The sequence below is a fragment of the Patella vulgata genome, chromosome 8 (assembly GCF_932274485.2).
Source record: "Patella vulgata chromosome 8, xgPatVulg1.2, whole genome shotgun sequence".
In the NCBI taxonomy this organism is placed as follows: Eukaryota; Metazoa; Mollusca; class Gastropoda; family Patellidae; genus Patella; species Patella vulgata.
In genome coordinates, this window is record NC_065886.2 from 35,508,920 (window position 1) to 35,533,674 (window position 24,755).

Genomic DNA, 24,755 nt, shown 5'->3' on the forward strand with positions numbered 1-24,755 from the left:
TATTTCCTCCTATACATACATCAATACTCTTCTATAATACTCTGTGTTTGAACTGCTTTCACACAATATTTATGCCATTTTAAAATTACTAATTTTACTTTGAGCAGGTGCAAGGATCTTGCGAGCTACAGAGTTTTTTTTATCTCTATACAGAGAATATACAAATTCTACCAGAAAAATATTTCATAAATGGAGAAGGAGAGAAATGGGGTTTAATGTCTGCTCGACACAAATTATTTCTTTCGAGACTAACATATGGCACAATTTTAATTCAATAATTAGTTTACACGTAGGGGTCTTTATCAGTTGGGGGGGGGGGGTACAGGAGGATCCACCAGAGAAAACCCCTGAGATTAGGCAGGCAACCCTACTCCTTGCCACGTACAGTGTGGGATCGAAACTTGATGATTCAACGACAGACTTTATGTTTTAAAGCATACATTAGACCAATCAGCCACTCCAACACCACAAAAAAAGAATGAAATGGAAGAACTTTTATTTATACTCAGGTGTAACAATATTGAAGACATTTCAGATCATTATTCAAATTTTGGTGTACAAATATAGCCATTGGTGTAAAAATGTCACTTCTGATATACAAATAACAAAATTAATAATCATATCATAACACAGTGATTCCAACCAAGTGGCAGTTGTTAAGAATCAAAAGCTTAAGTCTGAGCTGAAATGTCGTCCATATAATATTATTAAGGTTCCTTCTGGAGTATTTAAAGAATAAAATAACAAAACTTAAAAACAATTAATACATAAATACAAGAAAGAAAAAAAAAAACCCAAAACACATTATCTTTTTCAAATGTTCTTATAAAATATTACTTCAAATTAGCATTTCAATAATTTCTACACAATGTTTTTTTTTGTGTTTTTATTTTCTCATTGAAGTCACTAGGGTTAATGGAAATTTTTGGTCGATGATAAACACTGCACAGCGAGGCACTGAATTTAACCAACAGGGATTGCGTATGTGAATCCCTACACAGCAAGTTTCTGGAGTTAAGGAAAAGGTTGGTCAGGTGAAACTAGTCAATGGGGTTAACAATAAGGTCTGACCTGTACAGCAAGTCACTGCGTTATGGAAACATTTGGCCGCTGTATATCCCCCCACTCAGATAATTGCTGTTAACTTTATTCAGTGGCATCACAAACACTGAACAGTCTTTAAGACCAAATTTTATTCAGTTTATTAAGGAATAACAATGTGTCTTGACTTCGCCCTAATAAAACTTTAAATACTATCAGCTCTAGGTTTTCAAAATAGAAAAAGATTTCTCACTCACAATAAGATAGCAGAGAATAAATGCACCATAAAATATAACACAAATATTTTATCGAATAGGAACACACAGAGCCAAGAAATATAAAACTAAAAATTTAATTCATCAATACATGCATACAACAGCTGATCGTCATTCCCATCCATTTTTCGGATAACATCAAATTTTTCACAGATTAATCCATGCTAAAATGTTGTATTTAACATTTAATTAAAAATACATTATGTAAGAGCTAAATCAGCCTACTGCAGGTCTTTCTTTACACCTTAAATGTTATATAAATCATTAATTAGACATTTATTTACATGACAAGACCATAATCAACTTTTGATGGCAGCAGATGACTCTGATTTTAAGTAGACTAGAACAGTTCAGCCATTTAATGATTTAATTTAACCAGCGGTTGCTGGCAAGATACGCCCACATTTTGTAAGACAGTTTGTATTAACTTCTCTAGAGTGAGTGAATGAATGAAATGGATTTTTAGCCTCTAGAGAGTGTCTACAAGATTTTTTAAACTAATCAAAGGCTTAACACTGACAGTAATTATCGGAAATAGTTGAAAATGAATAGGATTTCTTTGTCTCATGACCTTAAACACTGTGAAGAAGTAAGTCAATAAGATATTAACTTTAGCCTCAAAGTGATCAAATGCCTTAACTCTTGGCAGTAATTACCAGAAATCGTTGAAAATGAATAGGCTTCTTCGTCTCATGGCCTTAAAAGCTGTTGTGTATAAATTTAAAGTCAATTGGATATCAACTTTAGCCTCTACAGTGTCCACAAGATATTTCAAAGTGATTAAGGGCCATAGTTAAGGGAAATAGTTGAAAATAAATAGACTCCTTCGTCTCATGACCTTAACACTGTGTATAAATTTAAAATCAATTGGATATTAACTTTAGCCTCTAGAGCGTCAACAAGAAATTTCAAAGAGATTAAGGGCCACAACTGTGGCAGTAACTATCTGAAATCAAAAGGGTTCTTCGTCTCGTGACCTTAAATGCTGTGTATAAATTTAAAGTCAATCAGATATTAACTTTAGCCTCTAGAGCGTCCACAAGATTTTTCAAAGTGTTCAACGGCCTTAACTCTGACAGTAATTATCTGAAATCGCTGCAAATAAATTTAAAGTCAATCTGATTCTGATATTAACTTTAGCCTCTAGAGCGTTAACAATTGCTTGTGGATGCCGGACCGCTGGACGGTTAGCCACGACAATATACGACCCCATTTCAATGTGGGCGTATAATAACAAGTCAACCAGGCAAAAGCAAAAGATTAGTTAAAACCACTAGACTTAAATACATCATATAATCTTTTCTATTCCAATTGTTAAAGACACATTCAGTAAGTGCTAAATCTGTCCTTTGCAGGTCTTTCTTTAGGTTTCGATCAAATGTTATATAAACTTTTATTTAGACATTTATTCACAAAACAAGCCTATCATCATGTCCCTATAGAACATAGATCAAATGCCCGAGATTAAATGGATTTAACTATCTGCAAGATTTGAAAATTTAACAATAAAAATGGACAATGGAGGCGAAGTCTTGATTGTCGAGTACGGTTGCTACGATATTGAACATGTAACGCTACATCTTTAACCGGTCATAACTTCGCCAAGAATAATGTAATTTAAAAGCAATTTCAAAATATTTATTTTTCATTATCTATTTTGTGAACTATAAAAGCATGAACGTCCAACTCTTCTTAAAAATGTTACATAATGCATCTTTAACATTTGTTTAGTTTTAATAGATGAAAACAGTCTTGATATCTACTGTTATAGCTAGCATTGATAGTATTTTGTTTTAACCAGAACCTTTAACCATAAGACTGTCAACATTTGATTACTGTTTAGGGTCTTTATTTATAAAAACTTTAACTCAAATATTTTAATGCAGATTTTTTATGGATGGAGAGATAAAATCCTAGCACAGATTCTGGATCTTACATAGTGAAAGAATTCTTAAAACATTTTAGTTTACGTTTTGGTGAATCAGGTCCCTGCTATATCTCAAAATTAACAAAATTTAAGAATATCAAATTTCAAACATACAGCATGGACTGACATTAAAATAGAACCCCACAAATCAACTAAGATCTAATAAAAACCATGCATCATTTCTTTTTTTTTTTCTTTTTTAAAACAAAAAAGATGCTCTTTCCTTTTTAAGTCTTGACTCCACATATTCTTAGCAAATATTCAAAAAAGTATTTCAACGACATTTTCCCACAGATTCGGACATACTCTATAAAAATAATAAACTTATTCATTCATATACTATTAGAAAACACATTTCTTTTCATTTTACATCTGAGAGTCAGTTATTTCAATAAGTTAATCACTTTCATCGGTCCAATTAAAATACACAATTTCATGATGTATCTTTATAAAAAAGTAGCAGTTTGTTTTGGATCTTTATACAAAAGTACAATTTTGTTTTGGGGTTTAAAACAATAGTACAATTTTGTTTTGGGGTTTAAAACAATAGTACAATTTTGTTTTGGACCTTCATACAAAAAGTACAATATTTTTCTGTATCTTTATACAAAAGTACAATTAGATCTTTATACAGTTTTGTTTTAGAGCTGTATGCAAAAGTACAATATTTGTTTTGATTTTTATACAAAAGTACAATTTTGTTTTAGATCTTTATACAAAAGTACAATATTTTGTTGGCTGTGTGAACTTTCCAAATAAATATGAAGTGGTATGAGGTGTTTCCAGAAGAGTAATCTCCCCCTCCCTCATCCACAACTGGAGCAATATCAAATATTTTTGTTTCCCTTTGCCTATAAGGAATGAATTATTAAGTCTGTATTTCTATCACATGGACAATGTACATTTAATTCAGAAATGTACTTAAAGATTAAGTGATATTAATTATTTGAAATCTACATCTGATAAAATTGTTAGTTAAACTAGACAATACATATATACACGTTGACATGTCAACATTTGAGTAAATTGGTGACTGATTTATGAGTTACATTAAAGACAAAATGATCATGGAGGCATTGGAGGACCATATATAATATACTGTATATATATATATATATATATATATATATATATCATCAAAGCATGATAACTAAAATTTGACAATAGACCATATATAAGGTTATGTTTGATTTCAATAAATCCAACTGAATTTACTCTCATTTCATTCATTGGAAATCCCAGATCATACAAAGTTCAAGATGAGCAATTTGAATATTCAAGCATTAATTCTTGACGAATTCATTACAGGATAGTGGTGAAAGAAACATGGCTAAAGTTATGGGTGTGATAATAATCTTATAGATAAAGCGTAATTTGCCCTATAATATAAACATACTCTATACTATTATATATTTTATACCAGTATTTAAAATGAACAACATTCAAACAACCTAACAATGGCCATGCTCACTGCCAATTGGATGATTTAAAAAGCCATCTTACCCAAAATAATCCAGTCATATAGGTTCCATATTCCTAAAGCTATAGTAACAAGCATTCACTACCACTACTATCGATAATACTTAAAGATGATTCTCTTTTATTGATTGGTTTTCAAGTTAGCTTGACGATCAATCCAAATAATTGATAGTTCTAAAAGCTTTTTGGAAATGTCTAGTTCATATCATTTTGAGCTGTATTACAGAAATAATAAAAACTTAAATAAATTGGCAACTGTATTAAGATAAAGCGTCCAATTCACAAAGTCAAACAAGGAGCCACACTCACAGGAAGATAATTAATCAGGAACATCAGTGGTCAGTAAACTACTAATACTTGAAACCATTGCTTCACGAATATGGACAAATACTGAAGGACAGATGGGATTTTATATCAATCTTTGAAAGATATAATGTATGAAATGAGCTAGCCAATAGGTAGGTCATAAGTCTACTTTCTTTTGCACTACCAGTAATTATAGCACGGACAGACAGGAAGTTACATCATTCATTCAACTATTTTTCTTTTGTTCTTTAAACCAGTCGACAAACTCATCCAATAACACTGGCCCTGAAAATATAAATACAAAGGTTTCTAGTAGAACTTCTACAACAAAGATAGGTTGCCAGGCAACAAAACATATGGCCACAGCAGCTAAATCGTCCAAGCGTTCAACAAGGGCCATAACTTTAGATGTAATTAAAAGAAATTGCTGAAATTCTATAGGCTTCTTTGTTTTACTAATTTAAATGATGCATATAAATTTCAAGGGCCATATCTCCAGAAGAAATTAAAGGAAGTTATTGAAATTAAATAGGCTTCTTCATCTCATTAATGCAAACAACATATATCAATTTCAAAACAATCAGATGATAAATGTAGTCTGTAGAGTGTTCACAAGAAATTGTGGACGGACGGATGGGTGCGACAGCATTATTTCAATGTGGGCGTATAAAAATCACAAAGATCCTCAAATTTGTCAATCCAATCGAATCCAAACCTTTGATATTTGTGTTGTATTTTTTTTAATTAATGTGAGTACATTTAGCATAAATTAAGCTGTGAAAAATTTGATATAGTCTAAACAATGCAAATGACAATCATGACATCAGAACACAAGGTACAATTTTATGGATACACAATTACTGAGTTTAATACTAAGCGATGTTACAACGAGGATACTCTCGTCTTTATCAAGCAAATGACACAGATATGTCGGTCGGTCCTAGAATTTAACAACCACTTCCACCAAGGGTAATATCGTAGACAAGAACACAGATATGTGAATAGTAGACAAATATGTACAGAATATGCAACAAAAATAAAAAGAAATACAGTTATAACTTAAACACCTTTGATTAGGGGGCTATTTACAACTAAACCAACACAGGGGCAACTCAGTTAGCAGACGGCTGTCTCTCTAGACAGTCTACATTTCCTATTTGCTTCTTTGTATTCAGTTTTGTTTTTGTTTTTGTGTAGGATGGAACATGTGCCCTACATGTATTGAATACAGAAACATTTCTTGATTGATTTTAGAACATTTAGGTTTAGACTACTTTTTTAAACATTTCACCGATATGGTTACTTGTATAGTTGAATTTTACTACATATGCTTACATTCATATTTCGTGTAGCATATAGCAGATCATGACTCATGCTGGCATTGCACAATGGTTTCTTTGGGTTGTATTCCTGATTGTTTTCAAATCTGAGTGAAGTCTGTGTCACTACAGACCCGGGACTGTACAGCGTAGTGGACGCTTACGGCTAGCCCCTGGATCCATTCACTTTGTTTGAATTGTCTGTCTGTGTTTTCCGGAGTATGATGTCTTGTCCGTGTATTTGTTTTTGTGTAAATTTTGTGTGGTGCAGTCCCCCTGCACTTACTATTACAGGTATTAAAAGGGGTGTGGGGGAATCTTATTATTTATGATGATCAATGTATCAACACTATTAATGGGAAACTAATTAACCTGAGCCGGCCTGAGGCATAGATAAACAATGAGTGAACAAGAGTGATCTCTTATGCATGGAAAACCGTAAATACATTAATTCAATAAAATTGTACCTTGTGTTAATATGTTCAATTACTAAATGCTAATCAAAGAAGACATGGCATCAGAGTTTGAGAAGGACTAGAGATAATAAAGATGTAACTTACAGGCCCCATCTTCATCATAATTAGATAAATCTGCAGCCACAGAACGACTGAATTCTAAAATATTACACCACTGATCTTTATTTATTACTTTATATTTCGATTGCTGGAATATAGAAAATATAGTTTAGTCTTTTATCACATCAACATACCCCGAGTCCATATACACTGTAACTTGGGTATGATTTCATCTTGCATTAATTCCCTTCACATTTGTTCAATGTCAAATCTTTGATTGAAAATTCATGAAAAACGTAAAAAAATCATCCAATTTATATTATGTCCAGTTTAAAGCGGATCGTTTAAAGGAGCTAAATCTCTATTCTTTGGCAACTAGAAATGGGTCGGAACGCATATACTAAATGTATATAAACTGATTTACATTCAATCGTTTCTGTTTGTACTATAAGAATTTCTAATCAGTTACGTTCAGCGAAATATGCAAAGAGTGGCAATCTTTGGCATCTGGTTATTCCAATTTATACCAGTAGTATTCTCTTGTGGTGTGTGTTTAGCCTCTTTATCAAGACACTCATTACAAATGGCGCTCTAAAGCATTCTGGCACGCGATTTGTGTGCCAATCTTAAAATTTTCATTTTGTTTTAAATATTGGATATCAGAAGCCCATCTTTTCACAGTAAGATAACATCAATGTTGATTTAAATTGATCAATAAATTGCAATGTCAAAGATTGTAGATGATATCGAGTTAAAGACTTGCCTCCTTTAATTTTGATAACAAATGTCCAATTTAAAAACGTTTAATTTCTTGACCACTGTTTAATTAATTATTATACATTAATATTCAATGGGGTTGTTTATATTGTATTGAATGAATGAAAAAGAAAAATTAGGGATAAATACGCATGATTAAACAATACCCTGGTTACAGTGATACCATGGTACACATCCCTTCATTGTAAACAGGATCAGATCTCAGGGTAGGCATCACTCAACAGCCACAGATCCAGGGGTACACATCCCTTTCACTGTACACAGGGTGGATCCAGGGGTACACATACAATTGACAAGGTACACATCCCATTGACAGGGTACAAAGGGCAGCTCTAGGGCATATAATGTTTTGTTCAGATTAATGGAAACAAATTGAATTGGATTTAACATCGAATCAATGCAATCCCATAAAAGAAGGAGGAGAATTTTTCACAGGCTGTAGCATGCTCTTCCATCAAGTTTTTTGTTCCTTCAAATTGAAACTTTCCATGTTAGACCAGTAGTACCAGTATTAGTGTAAGTCTTACCTCTAAGAATTGATGGAAGGAACCATACAAGGACCAATGTTTACCGAGAGCTAGAGATAACATAGCTTTAGCCGTGTCTATATCCATACTTCTCTGATCTTTCTCCTTCAAAATAGAACAGTCATTGTTTAATACAACAAACATTTTGTTTATAATACAATCCAGAATTTTTTAAAGAATAAAAACAACTTGAGCTATTTTACTTATATAGACCTGGATCTATAAACTTTAATAACACACATTACTAGGGTTGCAAAGATACGCTAACCTCCCGATACGATACGTATCATGGTATGGACCTCATGATATGATACATATCGCGGTAATTTTTCTTTCCTAATTTACTTAAAAAATAAAAACAAGTACATGATATTCAATGTCGACATATCACTTTATTAGCCACAGCATTTTCAACTGGCGATTTTAATCCAAAATATTTCCATATCTTTGATTTATGGTTTGCTGGAGGCGAATATTTTATCACCGGAAGCCATCTTTCCTCCTTGTCACATGAACTACAGGGGGACATAACTCTGCATGATAGATGAATATCGGAAGAAAATGGACGGTTAAAAAAAATCTGTACTGTGTTTACTGAACTGCAGTATAGAATTTAAAGTACTGTGATTGAGAACCAAACTGTGGCATGTGTACCACTATCGTCTCAGGGTACATTGATGCAGCCCTACACATTACTGTATATTGTAATTAATGTGTAAGTGTGCGATAATGTTGTATAAACACTCTCAAAGTTGTTACTTGGACAACTCAAAGACACTATTAGGTTTTATAAACACTCAAGAATTTATAAACACTAGGAATTTATCAAGGAGTATAAACTTTGAATAGGTTTTTGTTTTAAAATGATTTGTGAAATAGTGTTGTAATAAACATAGTGAGTTTATCCAGAAACTCTGGAATTTAATGAGAATGTCAAATGATACCAGTACTTACTCTTGCGAAATCAAACGCATATCTGTAAATATTTTTAAAATGAACGGGATGATCGAGAAGTGTTTTGAGGTAGTCGAGTTTCTGTTGTAGTTTTTCTGTACTATCACATCTATAATAATAAATATAGGCACCAGAATTAATATTAATCTTTGAGAGGCATTCAGTAACTGGATAGAGCAATAATCTATAACACATACTTATAGAAAAACTATAACACATACTTCTTTATTTGGGTGATGTTTTGAAGAGTATTCTCAATGTTATCAAGCTATTGTTCCCTTTTTGTCTTGTGCATATTTCAACACTATGTATTAGATTTTAACAGGTGATTTGAATCAATTCACCTATTCGCTTTACCAGAGAGAATAAATATACAAAATGTGCACTTCAGCAAAACTGTCAGTTAATGAGAGAATTCTTGTATTGGGTTATAAATATAGAAATTATTATATGACGAGGGTGTATAGATAATAAAATCTTACTGAATATCCTTCATCCCCTTGGCCCATTCTTCAGCAGTAAAATATCCCATTCTATTGGCTTTTAATTTCCATGCTAATGACAACATAACAATCTGTAACACAACCATAGCCGTCTATATTGTTATACATATTTACTGGTTCAGTGAGTAGCTAAGGTGCTGGCTAGCTAGCCTAGAATGTTCGCGATTTTCCAGTGGGGTTTACCCTTGTCAGTGGTGCATGATGGAGAGCCTAAAAAGGACAGCTGTCTAGTCTTTCAGATGGGACAAATAAACGAGGTTCTGTGTACACATTGGCATGCATGTAAAAGATACATTGGCAGTTCTAATTCGATATAAGAGTAGGCCGTAGCGATCTTCACCACTGACAAGGGGAAACCAGGCCCAAAAATCTTGATGACCTTTCTTGATAAACACAGGGATCAAACACATCTTACTGAGTCACTGCGGCTCCTGTTAAATTTATGTTTAGCTGTGTTTTGATTTTTTGATCCATGTGTTTGATTTATGCAGAGTCAGGTTATGTTTAGTTTGCTACATTTCAATCAATTAATCGACACATTTTATGACAGTAGTTCAGGAAGGAATGCCTGGCAAGGAACAGCTTCCAGTCATTCGGATGGGGCGAAAAATTGAGGTCTGATTGACATACACATGAAAAAACATGACAGTTGGAATTTGTTGAAAAGCAGGTGAAGGACCCTAGCACTCTGCATGACATATGTCCATCTTTATCAGCCAATTAGTGACGAAAAGAATGACATTTAACCCATTTCATTTCAATAAACTTGTAAAAATTCAGTAATTCAAATAATAATGTATTCATATTTACATTTTCTGGTTCAACTCCAATATCTTCACAAAATTTCTCCATTCCTTCTGGACTAATTTCATCCTCATCTGGACCTGAAGACAAGTGTTGTTTATAAATAACTCTGGTTGGGTGCAACAATAACTTTTTTGACAGAGAGAAATGGTGTTTAACTAGATCATTTTGGGACTACCATGTAATTATGGCTAATATTTGTATTTCAGTAATTCACTTGCACATAGGATAGTGGTCTTTAGAAGTTGAAGGAAACATGAGAGAAAACCCACAAGGTTGGATAGGCGACCTTACTCCTTGTCATGTACAAGCAGGGAAAGTAAACCAAGCCACTTAATGAATGATGGATTTTATGATCTAAAGCACATGCGCAAGAATGTACAACCATTTGTTTGGTAAAATTTATTTTTATCAGAATGAGACAGATGACTGATTGCTATTTTTTTCAGTCCACTTCATTAGTGTTCTTGAAAATAGAGAATAACGTATCCTCTGTACATTATATCTACTCTATCAAATTTACTCTGTTTTATTTGAGTTAAGATTTGACTTTCATCCATAAAACTGAACTTCTGAATCTTCTAAAGAATGTCAGTTGTCCCCTCATCAGGACCAAGGATCAGAGATTAAAATAAAATGAAATGGGGTTTAACGTCCTACTGTTCTGCTCCTAAACTGGGCTAATGAAGACGGGCATACACCATATAGTGTGCTATGAGGGAAATTTTGCCCAGGCAGCGGTGCTACCGCCTACTCTTATATCGAATTCCAACTGCCAAGGGATCTTTTATGTGCACGCCAATATGTACCTGAGACCTCAGTTTTTTTGTACCATCCGAATGACTAGACAGCTGTCCTTGTCAGGCCCTTCGCAGAGATTTAAAGAACCTTTGTCGTCACACAAGGGGCCAAAGTGGCTAGATGTATATGATACTACAGGCGATGAGGCTAGAAGTGTATGATGCTGGCCTAACAACCAGAGGTTCTGGAGTTTGATCATGGCATTGGCTGAGAAAGTTCCTCTGGATTATCCAGCCAGATTCAGTTTGTCAGTAGCCCAAAGAAGATAAAGTATCTAGTTTTCCAGATGTAACATAAAACCGGGGTCCCACATATGCATTAGTAGGCACATAACTCATTGCAATTAAAATTGAAAGACGAGTGGTCAGAAACACTGTGGCCGGGTAAAATGTCTCTCATAGCACACCGAATGGCGTATGTCCATTTTCATTATCCCAGTCGGAGCAGAACAGTAGGATGTTAAACCCCAATACATTTCATTTACCTCTGCATTAAACATACATTATGCAAGAGCTATATCTGCCTATAGCAGGTCTTTCTTTAGGCCCGAAACGTTGTCTAAATTATTAATTAGACATTAATTAACTTATCCAGACCATAATCAACTCTTGATGCCATCGCTAGCCTGCGATATTTACTGGATTTAAATACATTTTTTGATGAATGATTTAACGTCAAAATGCATAATCAAGACATTGTTTTTTGTCAGACCAACTTTAGTAATTATGATCGAGACTAGGCCTAAAATTGAATCGCTAATATCTCGGTTCATAGTGAAGAAACTTGACTTGAAATTTTCAGCATATTCTCTTTCCGTCATCTATCTTTTAACTATTATAGCGAGAACTGTCAGCTCTTTATCTAATCTCCAATAATGCCCCTTTAACAAAACAAATACAGTCCTTACAGATTTAGAGAGTGACTTACTTGTATATTCGTGAAACCAAGCTTCACATCGTTTAGAACTGAATGAAGATGAACTGACTGGCTCTCTCTTGGACCTAAAAAACAAGATTACAAACAATATTTAAGATTTAATAAAAACGATATCTTAAATAAATCAAAATATTAATAAGGCATTGCAATACAATAATGATTATCATTAGCCCGCACACATTACATAATATATTACAAAGAGCTGACTTTACATAATATTCCCCCTACTCTATTCTTGTGACATCATAAACACTAGGATGACATCACAAAGAGCTGACAAAACAAAAATCAATCCTTGACTGATTGGATTTCATTTTAGAGATGTTTTTATTTTCTAATATTTCAGCTTGATTATTTTAAGCAAGTTTTTCATATTTTAGAACAATAATATTTCAAGGCATTTATTACTGTTTTATATGAACTCCTAAACTTGACACTTTGAATATTACATGTAACTTTTCAATAAGACAACAAACCAATGGTTTAAAATATCAGTGTAGAGTGCAAGGTGTATGGGTCATGTGGGGAGCCACGGCAGGGTCAAGGTTGAATCCTGATATCGGCGGAGAAAGTGTTTCATGATTTTCCAGCGTGGTTTACTATTGTCAGCAGTGCAGAAGAGTCTGGCATTAACGTACAGTGTCTAGTCAGACGTCTGGTACGAAAAACCGAAGCCCTGTGTTCTTGACTTTTGATTTAGAAATAACAGTAGGCCGTGGCACCACTGTCCAGCTCAAATTTCCCTTGTACATGTAGCACACTGTAGCAAGTGCCTGTCTTCATAAGCCCCCAGATTCTGCAGGCAAATTGGACGCAAAACTCTATTTAATATTATTTCCCTCTATATTATGTACTTAGTTATAGTTCACATAGGCTAATGGATTCAAGTTAAAAAAAATTATTTTCTATAGTCTCAAAACTCTATATTTAATCTTTGCTGTGGGATTTATAATTACAGATTACTGTTTTTATAATACAGTATCTTACTAATACTAGGCAAACTAACAATCAATGGAAATTTGGGAATAAATTCCATGAATATTTTGTACCTATGCTTCATTTCTTTACAAATAGATGTGATAAAGTCCCACAATATCACTCTATTAAAACAAACTTACACCCATTTAACCTGTGTCTCATGACCTTTAACCTATATAAACAATGACAAACAGTTTTCTACTTATATTTGACCTATTTATGAGTTGTGTTAATTATCACTCATATACCAGGAAAAGAGTGAAAATTATATACAAAAAAATCATTAACAGGTTTTTAAATTTTAAAGGATTTGACCTGAATACTAAAATTAACCAAGAAAAATACACTAAAGGTTTTTAAAAAATCCCAACTCCAGTTAAAATGATTTCAGGTCTAACTTGTAGATTTTGTATATGTATTTTTTAATGTAGCCCACACACAGTACAAGTGAACAGCTACTTTGGAATTTGTAAAAATCCATATAATTTAAATCCAACATTAATATAATTTTGGGATAAAGAAATGATAAAGGGTTACTAATCTGACTTACATTTTTAAATTTATAAAATAAACAAAATATTCAATTGTTGATAATGTCTGCCTTCAAGATTGACAATAAACATCCATATTATATACTGTCACTTGTCCCGGATTTAAATCACTATGTTACAACAGTGGTCCGATTCCAATATGTAACCAATATGCTATAGTACTAGTAATCCAGTTATATCTTCATTAGTCATGTAAGTAACTCAACAAAAATAAAATCCATTATAACACCTGATAACATCTCTCATTAGCTTACAATTTCTGTTGTATATGTACATATGTACTTTTAACATAGGCCTACAATACTGTAAGTCACCAGTGACTTTTTGTTCTTCAGGAACAATTAAAATGTTACCTTCTATTTCTTGGGTAAATTTTTAAAAAAAAATCAAACAAAAAATAACCCGCCACAAAAATTGGGTTGCTTTTCTCAAAAAGCACAGTTTAAATTTTTAAGCTTGGAAATATTTAAACAAAATAAACATCCACAATATTCTTTACTAATTCACACATTAAATTATTCGTGGTTATAATCAATCATTATCCGCTCATTAAAACCTAATACAACCATTAATAACCATAGGCTAATATAGCATAATCCACGTAAATGTACAGTATACACAAAACAATTCAATATAGCCACTTAATTATATAAATCCACTGATAATCATACACTAAGAAGTACTGGGTATACAACGTAATCCAGAGCAATATACATGAAAATTAGTCACTTATATAAACTTTAGAGTACAGTTATATTTCTGAACTCTTATGAAGGTAAATATCTGTAACACACACACACATATATACTGTAATCCACATTAGATCAGTTAAAGGTCAATCAAGAAAAAGAACAGTACATAATTAAAATAATCCTAATTCCTTTAATCCACCAACTACACACTTAAACAGGGTTTTTCTTTGGACCACTTAATAATAAGCTGTTGTAATCTATCCAAACAGTACTGGTACACAAATATACAACAATAACAAGAAAAACAGCTGGAATCTTAAATCTTAGGCCTTAGCCCACTTATGTAAAAGTCATGAGTAGGGATTCTATAAATAGACGGAGTAAATGTAGGTAAGTAAGATAACATAATATAGTACAGGTGATGATATTAAAACAAAGCCAAGTTTATCCTACAGATGTTATTTTTAACAGGTTATGCAACATGTAAGACTGGTTAATCAAAACTTAAGTGTAGTCTCTTTCACTTTCATGACTTTCTGTACGGTAGAGATCATTTGAATATTTGCCTTTACAAAATCAGAATTACGAAAAAATAGAAGAATTTTGCCAGAGCAGCGAAATTATTCTGCATTGATTGTTTTCATTCTACATGTACATACTATGCTTCACCATAATGGTGTTGTTTGGGGCCCATTGAATAATCTCACTAAAAAAAGAATTTTGCCAAAGCAGCACTATTATTCCATTCATGGCTTCATTTTTGCGAAAACTTAAGCTCTCATAAAGTGCGCTAAAAAATTATGATAAAAAAAAATCTATTTTTAAAGGGAAAATGTTTTGTCATATACGCTTCTAATCCATTATGTTTGTTTATAGTTATAGCAGAAACAGGGTTTCAATTATTTAGTTGCTAAAATATCATTAAAGTTAGGTTGCCAGGCAACTATACATACGCCCACAACAGCTAAGTTGTCTGGGCAGTCAACAAGGGCTGTCGCATATTTTTTTTTATCAGTAATGAGAACATTTACAACACATGTAATAAGCCATAAAGTAATTATCAGAAATCATTAGAATTTGTTTCGATTGTTTGTCTCATGACCTTAAACAGATTATATTAACTTTATGGGGAGAGAGAGAAATGGGGTTTAACATCCACTCAACACAAACTAGGTCATTTCGGGACTAACATATGGTTTAATTTTATTTCAATAATTCGCTTGCGCGTAGGGGTCTTTAGCAGTTAACTTTCTGGTCTAAATATGGTGTTAAAAGAAATATGTTTTGGTAAAGATGCTATTTTCGTAGCATACTGAAGTGCCAGTTTATCACGTCTGTATAAACTGTCCACTGGAAATGTATAGAATGCTCCTAAACTGATTTTAAGTCCCTGGTTGTGTATGGTGTCAAGCTCTATGATATAAGACTTGTGGACAGACCCATACACTATACACCCATAGTTGAGTTTTGATCTTATTAAATGTGGGCATATAAAAACAGAATATACATTTGCTTGTTTTGAGAAAGGTTTTCCCACAAACCCAAATTAGCTGGAAAGAATAATCCCTTTTTATTTAATGATAGTCTACACATTTTTGCACAATTTATCTTCAAGAATTTCTTAATCAACGTAATTTGTGAGACTTGTCACTGAGTACAATTCTAAACAAATTTTTGATTGGTTAAAACACCGGATTTAATTGACAGAACACCCAATGGCGAGGTCAATATTCTCAGCACTCAGTAAGGAAGCGATTATTTAGTTCTGTGGCTATTATTATGGCTCAAAGCAGTAACCGTATTTAATTCAATAACCAGGGTGTCATTCAGTTGTCAGGTTTAGTAATAGCAGATATCTTTATCAGGTGCCGCCGAATGAATTGATAGCTTTCGCAAAATTTTTGTAAGTGAGCTTAAAACGCCCTCGCAAAGTTTATGTTGAGTGCTTTTTTTCACGCTCACACTTTCTATAAAGATAGGTTGCCAGGCAACAAAACATACGCTCACAGCAGCTAAATTGTCTGAGCGGTCGACAAGATGGGGGGGCATTTACATAACAATTTCATACAGATCAGTTTGTAATTTTTGTCGTTTGGGGGGTAAAAAGGTTCTACCAACTGAAACAAGGGCCGGAACTCTGAAAGCAATTTACAGAAATTGTTGAAATTCGACAAACTTTTTTGTTTTACCAATTTAAATACCGGTAATGCATACAATCGGATGATAACTTTTGTCATTTGACTGTTCACACGGTCAACAAAGTAAAACAAGTACCATACTTCTTGAAGTAATTTACAGAAATTGCTGAAATTTAATATGATTCTTTGTTTCACTAATTTTAAAATAACGAAAAGTTTCACACAGATTGGATGGTAACTTTTGGCATTCGAGCGCTCACAAGGTTCAACTATTAAGTGAAACATAGGCCAAAACTCTAGAAGTAATTAATGGAAAATACTGAAATTAAATAGTGTTACTAATTTAAATGATGCTATATAAATTTCATACAGATTAGATGGTCACTTTTGGTGTTAGAGTGTTCACATGATTCAACAAAGTGAAATAAGGGCTATACTAGATATAATTAACAGAAACTGCTGAAATTCAATAGGCTTTTTTGATTTACTAATTTAAATATCAATAAATCAATCAATAATCTTATACAGATCAGATGATGATTTTGTCGTCAGAGCCTTCACAAAGTGAAACAAGGGCCATAACTCTAGACATAATGAACGGAAATTGCTGAAATTGGTTTCACTAATTCAAATTATGCATATAAATTTATAAAGTTTGTCATTAGAGCATTCACAAGAAGCAACAAAGTGAAACAAGGGCCATAACTCCAGAAGAAATTAACGGAAATTATTAAAGCTAAATAGGCTTCTTCACCCCACTAAGGTAAACAACATATATCAATTTCAAAACAATCAGATGATAAATGTAGTCTGTAGAGTGTTCATAGAAATTGTAGACGAAGGACGGACGGGTGGAGAGGGTCGATGGCAATATACAACCACATTTCCATGTGGGTGTATAAAAATGAAACCTTGTACATAAATGACTTGGGCATTAATTTTTTTTAATTTTGTATACCGGTACATACAAAGGAGCTTCATTAGAATGCATCCCCTATTATTAGACTAAGTGTATATAATGCTTGCTTTAATTACACAGGCTTGTCACTTCAATTTTGTTCTACACAGATATAACATGTATTTATTTTATGTGCATGTATTAATGTGTTACAAGTTACTACATTTAAATCGGAACATCTGCTGTATACACACCATTATTTATCTTATCCACTTCTTGCTTTATGAATTAAAATCTGTTTAAATAATGAAAACAAGACTACTGCTTTAAGAAACAAAAGCCCACAATGTAACAGCAACAAGTCATCCCTACACTCCATAGATATTGTTGAAAATATATAATAATATATGCTTTTTTTGTCACGGTAACAGTAGTAGACAAGTACAAATTAGCTGATTGTTGGTGATTTTAAACAGTTTTTACAAATTTTTAAAAAGATTTGATATTTAATGAATGTGAATAAAAATTAGTGCTAAATACACAGGAATAAAATTAAATGATGCCCAGGTTAGGGTGAGTGGAGTCCTTGTTATTTAACTTAAAGGAGCTAAACCACTAACTCAATATTTTCCATACTCGTATAAATTAAAAATATGAATTAGAATTCAATATAGTTCCATTTCAATCAATATTGGTGTGAAAATAAAGGGCTTCTCATGTGAATAAATGCAAAACATTAATAAAAATTAATGCAAAACATAAATTTAAAGAAAACTGGAAAATTGTCAATCCTTGGATGTAAATGTAGAAAATGTATTGTTCTAAACTATGCTTTTGTATCATGTAAAGAAGGATGTTGTAAGATGTTGTACAGGTACCAGGTAATTGTTTTATAATATGCCTACCTACCTGACAATTAAAGATACATTATGTAATATTTAGACAAAGAGCTGGTCATTCTTGCTAAAATTGCTCAAAAATACATAATGTAAAATGAAAATATTGAAAATTTCATTCAAATTACTTCATTCTGAGCCAATTTATCACTGTTAGTAGTTTTGACAAGATGTGTGCATTGTCGAAACTTAGCCTCACTTTCTCATTTTTAAATCAAATTTTTAAACGGCGAACCGTTCTAATCTAGTTAAAATCTTTTGTTTTTGATGCCATTAAGAATTGATTATGGTCTCGTTTTGTTAATAAATGTCTAATTAATACTTTATATAACATTTCAAGCCTAAAGAAAGACCTGCAAAAGGTAGATTTAGCTCTTGCATAATGTATGTTTAATATTGTTACATGTTGTCTTTTTTTATCACACAATTTTGGCATATAAAATATATCCCAGTTGGCGGAAAAAAAATATGAACATTTTTTTATACAACCAGCAGCTGCAAGGCAAGATATACCCACATTTTGCAAGAGATGAATAGAGAACAAGCTAACAAGAAAAGTGATTTTTTGGTACAATCAAGGGCCATAATTTAGGAAGTTACAACCCGATATGCATGAATATCGAAAAGAACCAAGATCTTTGGGTTATAAAGATATATTTCAAGTTTCATCAAAATCGGATCAAAATTGTGACTTTTAGAGGGTCCACAACCTTGATATACCATATATTTACACTATTTGCATACAAGGGGCGTCCATTTTGTCTGTCAACTCAGCCATCATTAGGGTATAACGGTGATATATTCAAACGTTTTCTTAAATTGTATAAAAATTGTGACGTCTAGAGGGACCACAAGCTAAAAGCGTGATTTTTCGTACAATCAAGGGCTATAATTCAGGAAGTTACGATCCGATATGCGTAATATCGAAAGGAACCTAGAGCTTTGGGTTATAAACATTTATTTTATTATTATTTTTGTGCGATTTATATAGCGCTTCATTACACATGAATATTTCTTAGCGCATTCACAACAAAACAGTTCAAAAACATTTTTGAAATAAGTATGTTTTTAAGCTCTGGATGGAAGAGGAGTCTCGAAGAGTTTTTGGAAGATCATTCCACATTTTAGCTGCTCTGACGGAGAAAGCATATTCACCAGAACGCTTATTATATTTGGGTGCGGTGTCAGAATAAATTGATTTAAACACATTCACAAGAGCTTTAAATTGAACCCTCGCTCGAACTCTAAGCCAATGGAGTTTCTGTAAAAGTGTAACTTAGCTGATATATGATCAAATTTTCGTGTTTTAGTTATAAGACGTGCAGCATTGTTTTGCGCTATTTGTAGTCTGTTTAAAGCTGTTTCTGGTGCTCTAATAGAAGAGAATTTGCATAGTCCATGTGCGATGTTACAAATGCTCTAACAACACTCTGGCAAGCATCAGTATTAAGATTAGAGCGTATTCTCGAAATAGCTCTCATTTGATGATGCATTTTCCGTATGATACTATTGATTTGGGGAACTGGGGACATAAATTTCAAGTTTCATCAAAATCAGATCAAAATTGTGGCCTCTGGAGGGTCCACAATCTTGTCATACCATTTGTTTATACTATTTGCGTACGAGGGGCGGTCATTTTGTCCGACAGTTTTGGTCTGATTTTCACGAAATTCGATCTCAACCAACTTTACGGTGTAACAGTGATATATTCGAAAGTTTTTTTTAAATCGGATAATAATTGTGACCTCTAATGGGACCACAAGCTAAAAACGTGGTTTTTCGTACAATCAGGGCACATAATTCAGGAAGTTATAGTCCGATATGTGTGAATATCGAAAGGAACCAAGATCTTTGGGTTATAAACATGCATTTCAAGTTTAATCAAAATCACTATCAGATGAAAATTGTGACCTCTAGTGTGTCCACAAGCTGAAAATGTAAGTTATCATACAATCAGGGTCCATAACTCATGAAGTTATGGTCTGATACATGCCAATATCGATAGGAACCAACATCTTTGGGAGATAGATCTATATTTCAAGTTTCGTCAAAATCGGATAAAAATTTTAACCTGTAGAGTGGCAACAAACAAATTGTGGACGGACACCAATATACATGTATGTCCACATGAAAATGTGGGCGTATAAAAATTATTACTGATTTTGGCTGAAGAAAATTGAAAGCCAAATTTAGGGATTTCCACAAGAATCCACATGGTATAAATATTGAAAACCTGGTAAATCATGATATGAAGAAAACTGCATTTTACATGAGGAATAAACTCTCCAGAACAAAAACAAAACTGACGAGAGCTTACGAAAAAATATTGGTGAGCAATTAAGCACTAACGGAAAACTAATGTTGGGCGAGTATGACAATTGGTTAAAATTCGCTTTATGTGAGCAACAGGCCATACAGTCGTTGTTTTGAGAATCATAGACAAAATTATGTCGCCCCATGGCAGGAACATTGACAATGCAACAAAGATGCCTTTTGCAATCTTTGACATTATTGTAGAGGGCCAAGTAGGTTTCCAATTTATTTATGGTGACTGTGTTGTTTTTGCAATGCTTATCATAAAACCAGAACTTCATTGAACCAATGCAGGAAATGCAATTTGATTACAAGTTTGAGCCAAATATTGGAAATGTACTTAAACAATGTCCATGACTGCCAGATAAATGTATGAAACATATTGAAAATTCACAGGCAAGGAAAATAAAGAAAATCTGTGAGGTTTGGCAAGCATCAATATCGATACTCCTCGACACCCAATCAGACCTTAACATTCACAGCACACTCAGACACCTATTCTACCAGAACAAATATATCAAAAAGAGAGGGATAAATCGGGTTTAATGTCCACTCGACAAATACTAGGTCATTTGAGGACTAACATGTGGTTCAATTTTATTTCAATAATTCACTTGCTGTGGGAGGGAACTGGAGGCACTGGAGAAAACTCACACCACTTGACTTAATGACAGACCTTATGACCTAACGCACATGCATTAGACCATTTGGCTACCCAATCCCTCAATAACAAAAAGACTTACCAGTTTGTGACTCGAGCTCTTTTGGCACGTGTATCGTCAGATGATGGTGATCTTGGTCGTCTTCTAGTCGGCATGGTTACACAGTTCAGATCACTATCAGGAACATAAACTCCAGAATCTTGATCAATATGACCTTCACCCAAGGTCTGAAACAAAGTTAGCATAAGGTGTATGTAAATATCTAGTCCACAATCTCTTCTGAGACAAACAAGGTAATTAGTCCAAGCAGCAATTTTGACCGGACGGTGGTGCAACCGCCTACTCGTATTTCGATTAACCTCTAAAGGGAAATCTGGAATTCATTTTTTTTATCCCACACAAATGACTAGAAATGAAAAGGGGTTTAACGTCCTACTGTTCTGCTCCCACTGGAAATGGGTTATTGAAGATGGGCATACGCCTTGCAGTGTGTGATATGAGGGAAATTTTGCAGACAGTGGCGCTACGGCCTAGTTTTATATCGACTTTCATTGACAAGGGATCTTTTACGACTAGACAGTTGTTTTTGTCAGATTCTCTATCCTGCATTACTGACAAGGGGAAAATTTTGATGGACTTTTTCGGGAGCGAACCCGCGACCTCCAGGTTAGCGAACCAGTGCCTTACTTACTTACTCACCATTGTTACCCTCAAAGGACTAGATGCTGTTCCTTGCAAATTTGATCATAGTTATGTCATGGTGTTGTTACAATAGAACAGTAAAACAGAACATCGTAACTGTAAACTATAACACATACTATTTATTTTGGTCTGTGTCAACGTTATCAAAAAAAATAGTAGCTGTTTACCATTTAAGTATATGTTATAGTTTATTGCTCTACACAGTTACTAAATGTCCCTAAAAGATTATTATTGTAACTCTATTACAGTTCTATCAAGGTATTTTTTCAACACAACAGCACAAAAGTTAAATCTGTTTCAGCAATCCCTAAATTCTTTGCCTTTTATTCTTTTATGTAATGGGAGCATAAATTTATGAAAATTTTTGTAATTTTTGTACGGTTTGTCTTATCAGTTTTGTTTGTGTGTAGTGCATTCCTCCAGCACTCATATTAATTTCACGCCATAAGCCCTAACATAGAGTCATTCCATATCAAGTGGACCAATTTTGGGGATGTTAGGGAAATGGCCCCCTTAAAAAAATCTGGAAAACATGTTAAAGTACATGGTCTAAAACTAACAATTATCAATTTTCAGCTTCCTAAGTCCAATATTGGCGGAGATATCATCATTTGAAAAAAGGGTTTCCAATTGATATTAAAAATTTTCTTATTTCTGTTAGGTTTTCGGCTCCGTGGTTTATATACTACTTAAGTGTCTAGAACCCCTAACTTTGCAATATGATAGAACTGCAAATGTAGATTATGATTTTTTGATAGAATTTGGGGTAGGTGGTAGCCCTACTGTAAGGGGAAAAAGATAAGCCATTGTTGTGTTTAGAGATTTAAAAATTGCTGTACATGTATATACTCCCAGATGCTGTAATTTCAATATGAAATTGAATATAGAACCATATGATGCTATATATCCCAAAGACAGTAGGCCTCAAAGTTGGTTTACCGTCAAAATCTCATGAAAAGGCCTAATTTCGGTTGCCATATGGTTTCCCCGTCAAAATCTGGTGAAAATGCCTAATTTCGGTTGCATTTTGGACATGTGGGACAAGTAGCAAAATCTTAAAAAGGAAATGAAACTTCTGTTAATCTTCTACATCATATCAAAAACCCAAAGTTGGCCAGTGTTCGTTTATATTTTCAATCTTAATCCAAAGTTTGTAAATGTGTTTTTGCCAATTTGGCCTTTTCATGATCATTGTAAAAAAGGGTTCTAAATCCATGTAGGTTAGACCTACCAAATCCACCATTCTAGATGAATTTTGTACATAGATCACAATTAGAAAATCAGTTCGGATGTTGGGTGTAGCAGTGAGCTTTAATTTCAATCTTCAAAATGTAACTTTTCATTATTACAGGTACAATGGAGGAAAATTAATGAAAAATTTGGTTTTCAAGACCAGTTATTAATTACTACTCAATGATGCAATGTAGTCAAGTTTTCCAATTAGGTTAACTTTCTAGTGGTCCACTTGACATGGAATGCCGACATATGGATAGACACTGTCAACACCAATAAATTTGATCCCATTTAATGTGGGTGTATAATAAAATGAGAGATAATTCAATCATTCTGATCATTCTACTTACCAATGTATTAAACCGGTCATGCAGAAAACCTGTTGCTTGCTCTTGATCCAGTCTGACCAATCAGAGACAAATATCCTCATTTCATTTTTAATAATAGGTCTGTACAATTTATTTTACGTTCAAATACCTGAAAATGCATTAAATACTCTGTTAATTCCATAGACATTAATTATACGGCGAATTCTATAGGCCAAACTATTTAGGAATGCATCCTATTTCTAGAATATCTAACACCATTCCTCATTTAGGTTGTGAGTTCATGTATTGTCGTCCGCAGCGTAGAATATTGTACTTTGACATGTACATGTACTGAAAATGAACTAGAACGCGGACAATGATTCATTAATGGAGTAAGCTAATAATGTAGCACAACCCACAATACAGTCCTCCCACGTTTAATATTAATAATGGCAAAATCTGTTCATTAAATGTGGGTGCAAATATACTGTTTCATGCAAAGTTTCCCAACTAAACTAGGCCTATTATTCTAATGACATTCCATGATTTCATAAGCCAGACCTGCTCTGTCCAACAAAAATACAAATTTCATTGAGGAAGGGCCTGGAATATATTGAGTTGACATTTCCCTGATGTGCTATTTCCAGCACTGCATTCTGGATCTCTTTGAGAAGCAAAATGAAAACTGTCTAGACCTAGCCTACTCTAAGATTATTTGGATTCCGGCCGAACCGGAGTCGCAGAGCCGTCCTGACCCGAGATCTCGGGAGAAAGTTTTATTGTCGTTGAAACAAGTTTCTAACTTTGTTCCCCACGAAAGAGAATATTTGCCTGGATTTCTGTGAAAATAATAAGTGCTAAACCATCACTACACCCTCGGCATATAAATCTTGCAGTACATTTTCATATTAAATAAATATTTACTTATTTAGTAAAAATAAAATAAGGACGGAATTTCCATTAAAATCCGACCTTAGAAACGTGCTGAACCGGAAGTTCTGACAGCGCAAGTCTTCTTGTCAAATTTGTAAACAAAGAGGAAATGAAATCTATGTAAAAATATTACAAATATTTAGTCATTTAATTTAACATTCGATTAAGCGTTGGCATTAAACGCTAAAAATTCTAAAATAAATCATATCATTACACCAAACATTAACTTACAGTACATAAGAAATATTTGGGAAACAAAACGAAAGTAATCTTCTAGGCAAGAACCG

The 24,755-nt window shown here is 33.4% G+C and overlaps 1 protein-coding gene across 2 annotated transcripts; it reads right to left on the reverse strand.

Annotated features, from left to right (window-relative positions):
* Window positions 1-479: 479 nt before the first annotated feature.
* On the reverse strand, window positions 480-24,523 carry LOC126830103 (DCN1-like protein 4). 2 transcript variants are annotated; one of them, XM_050560378.2, is made up of 10 exons: window positions 24,508-24,523; window positions 23,578-23,704; window positions 21,374-21,519; window positions 12,156-12,229; window positions 10,434-10,507; window positions 9,603-9,694; window positions 9,121-9,229; window positions 8,167-8,271; window positions 6,908-7,010; window positions 480-5,313 (listed from the first exon to the last, which is right to left on the reverse strand). In XM_050560378.2, exons 3-10 carry the CDS (start codon window positions 21,445-21,447, stop codon window positions 5,255-5,257), a joined length of 690 nt encoding a protein of 229 aa, XP_050416335.1. In that variant the 5' UTR covers window positions 21,448-21,519; window positions 23,578-23,704; window positions 24,508-24,523; the 3' UTR covers window positions 480-5,254. The 2 variants fall into 2 exon arrangements, with proteins under 2 accessions (XP_050416335.1, XP_050416336.1); XM_050560379.2 differs by having other exon boundaries at window positions 24,460-24,522.
* Window positions 24,524-24,755: the final 232 nt, after the last annotated feature.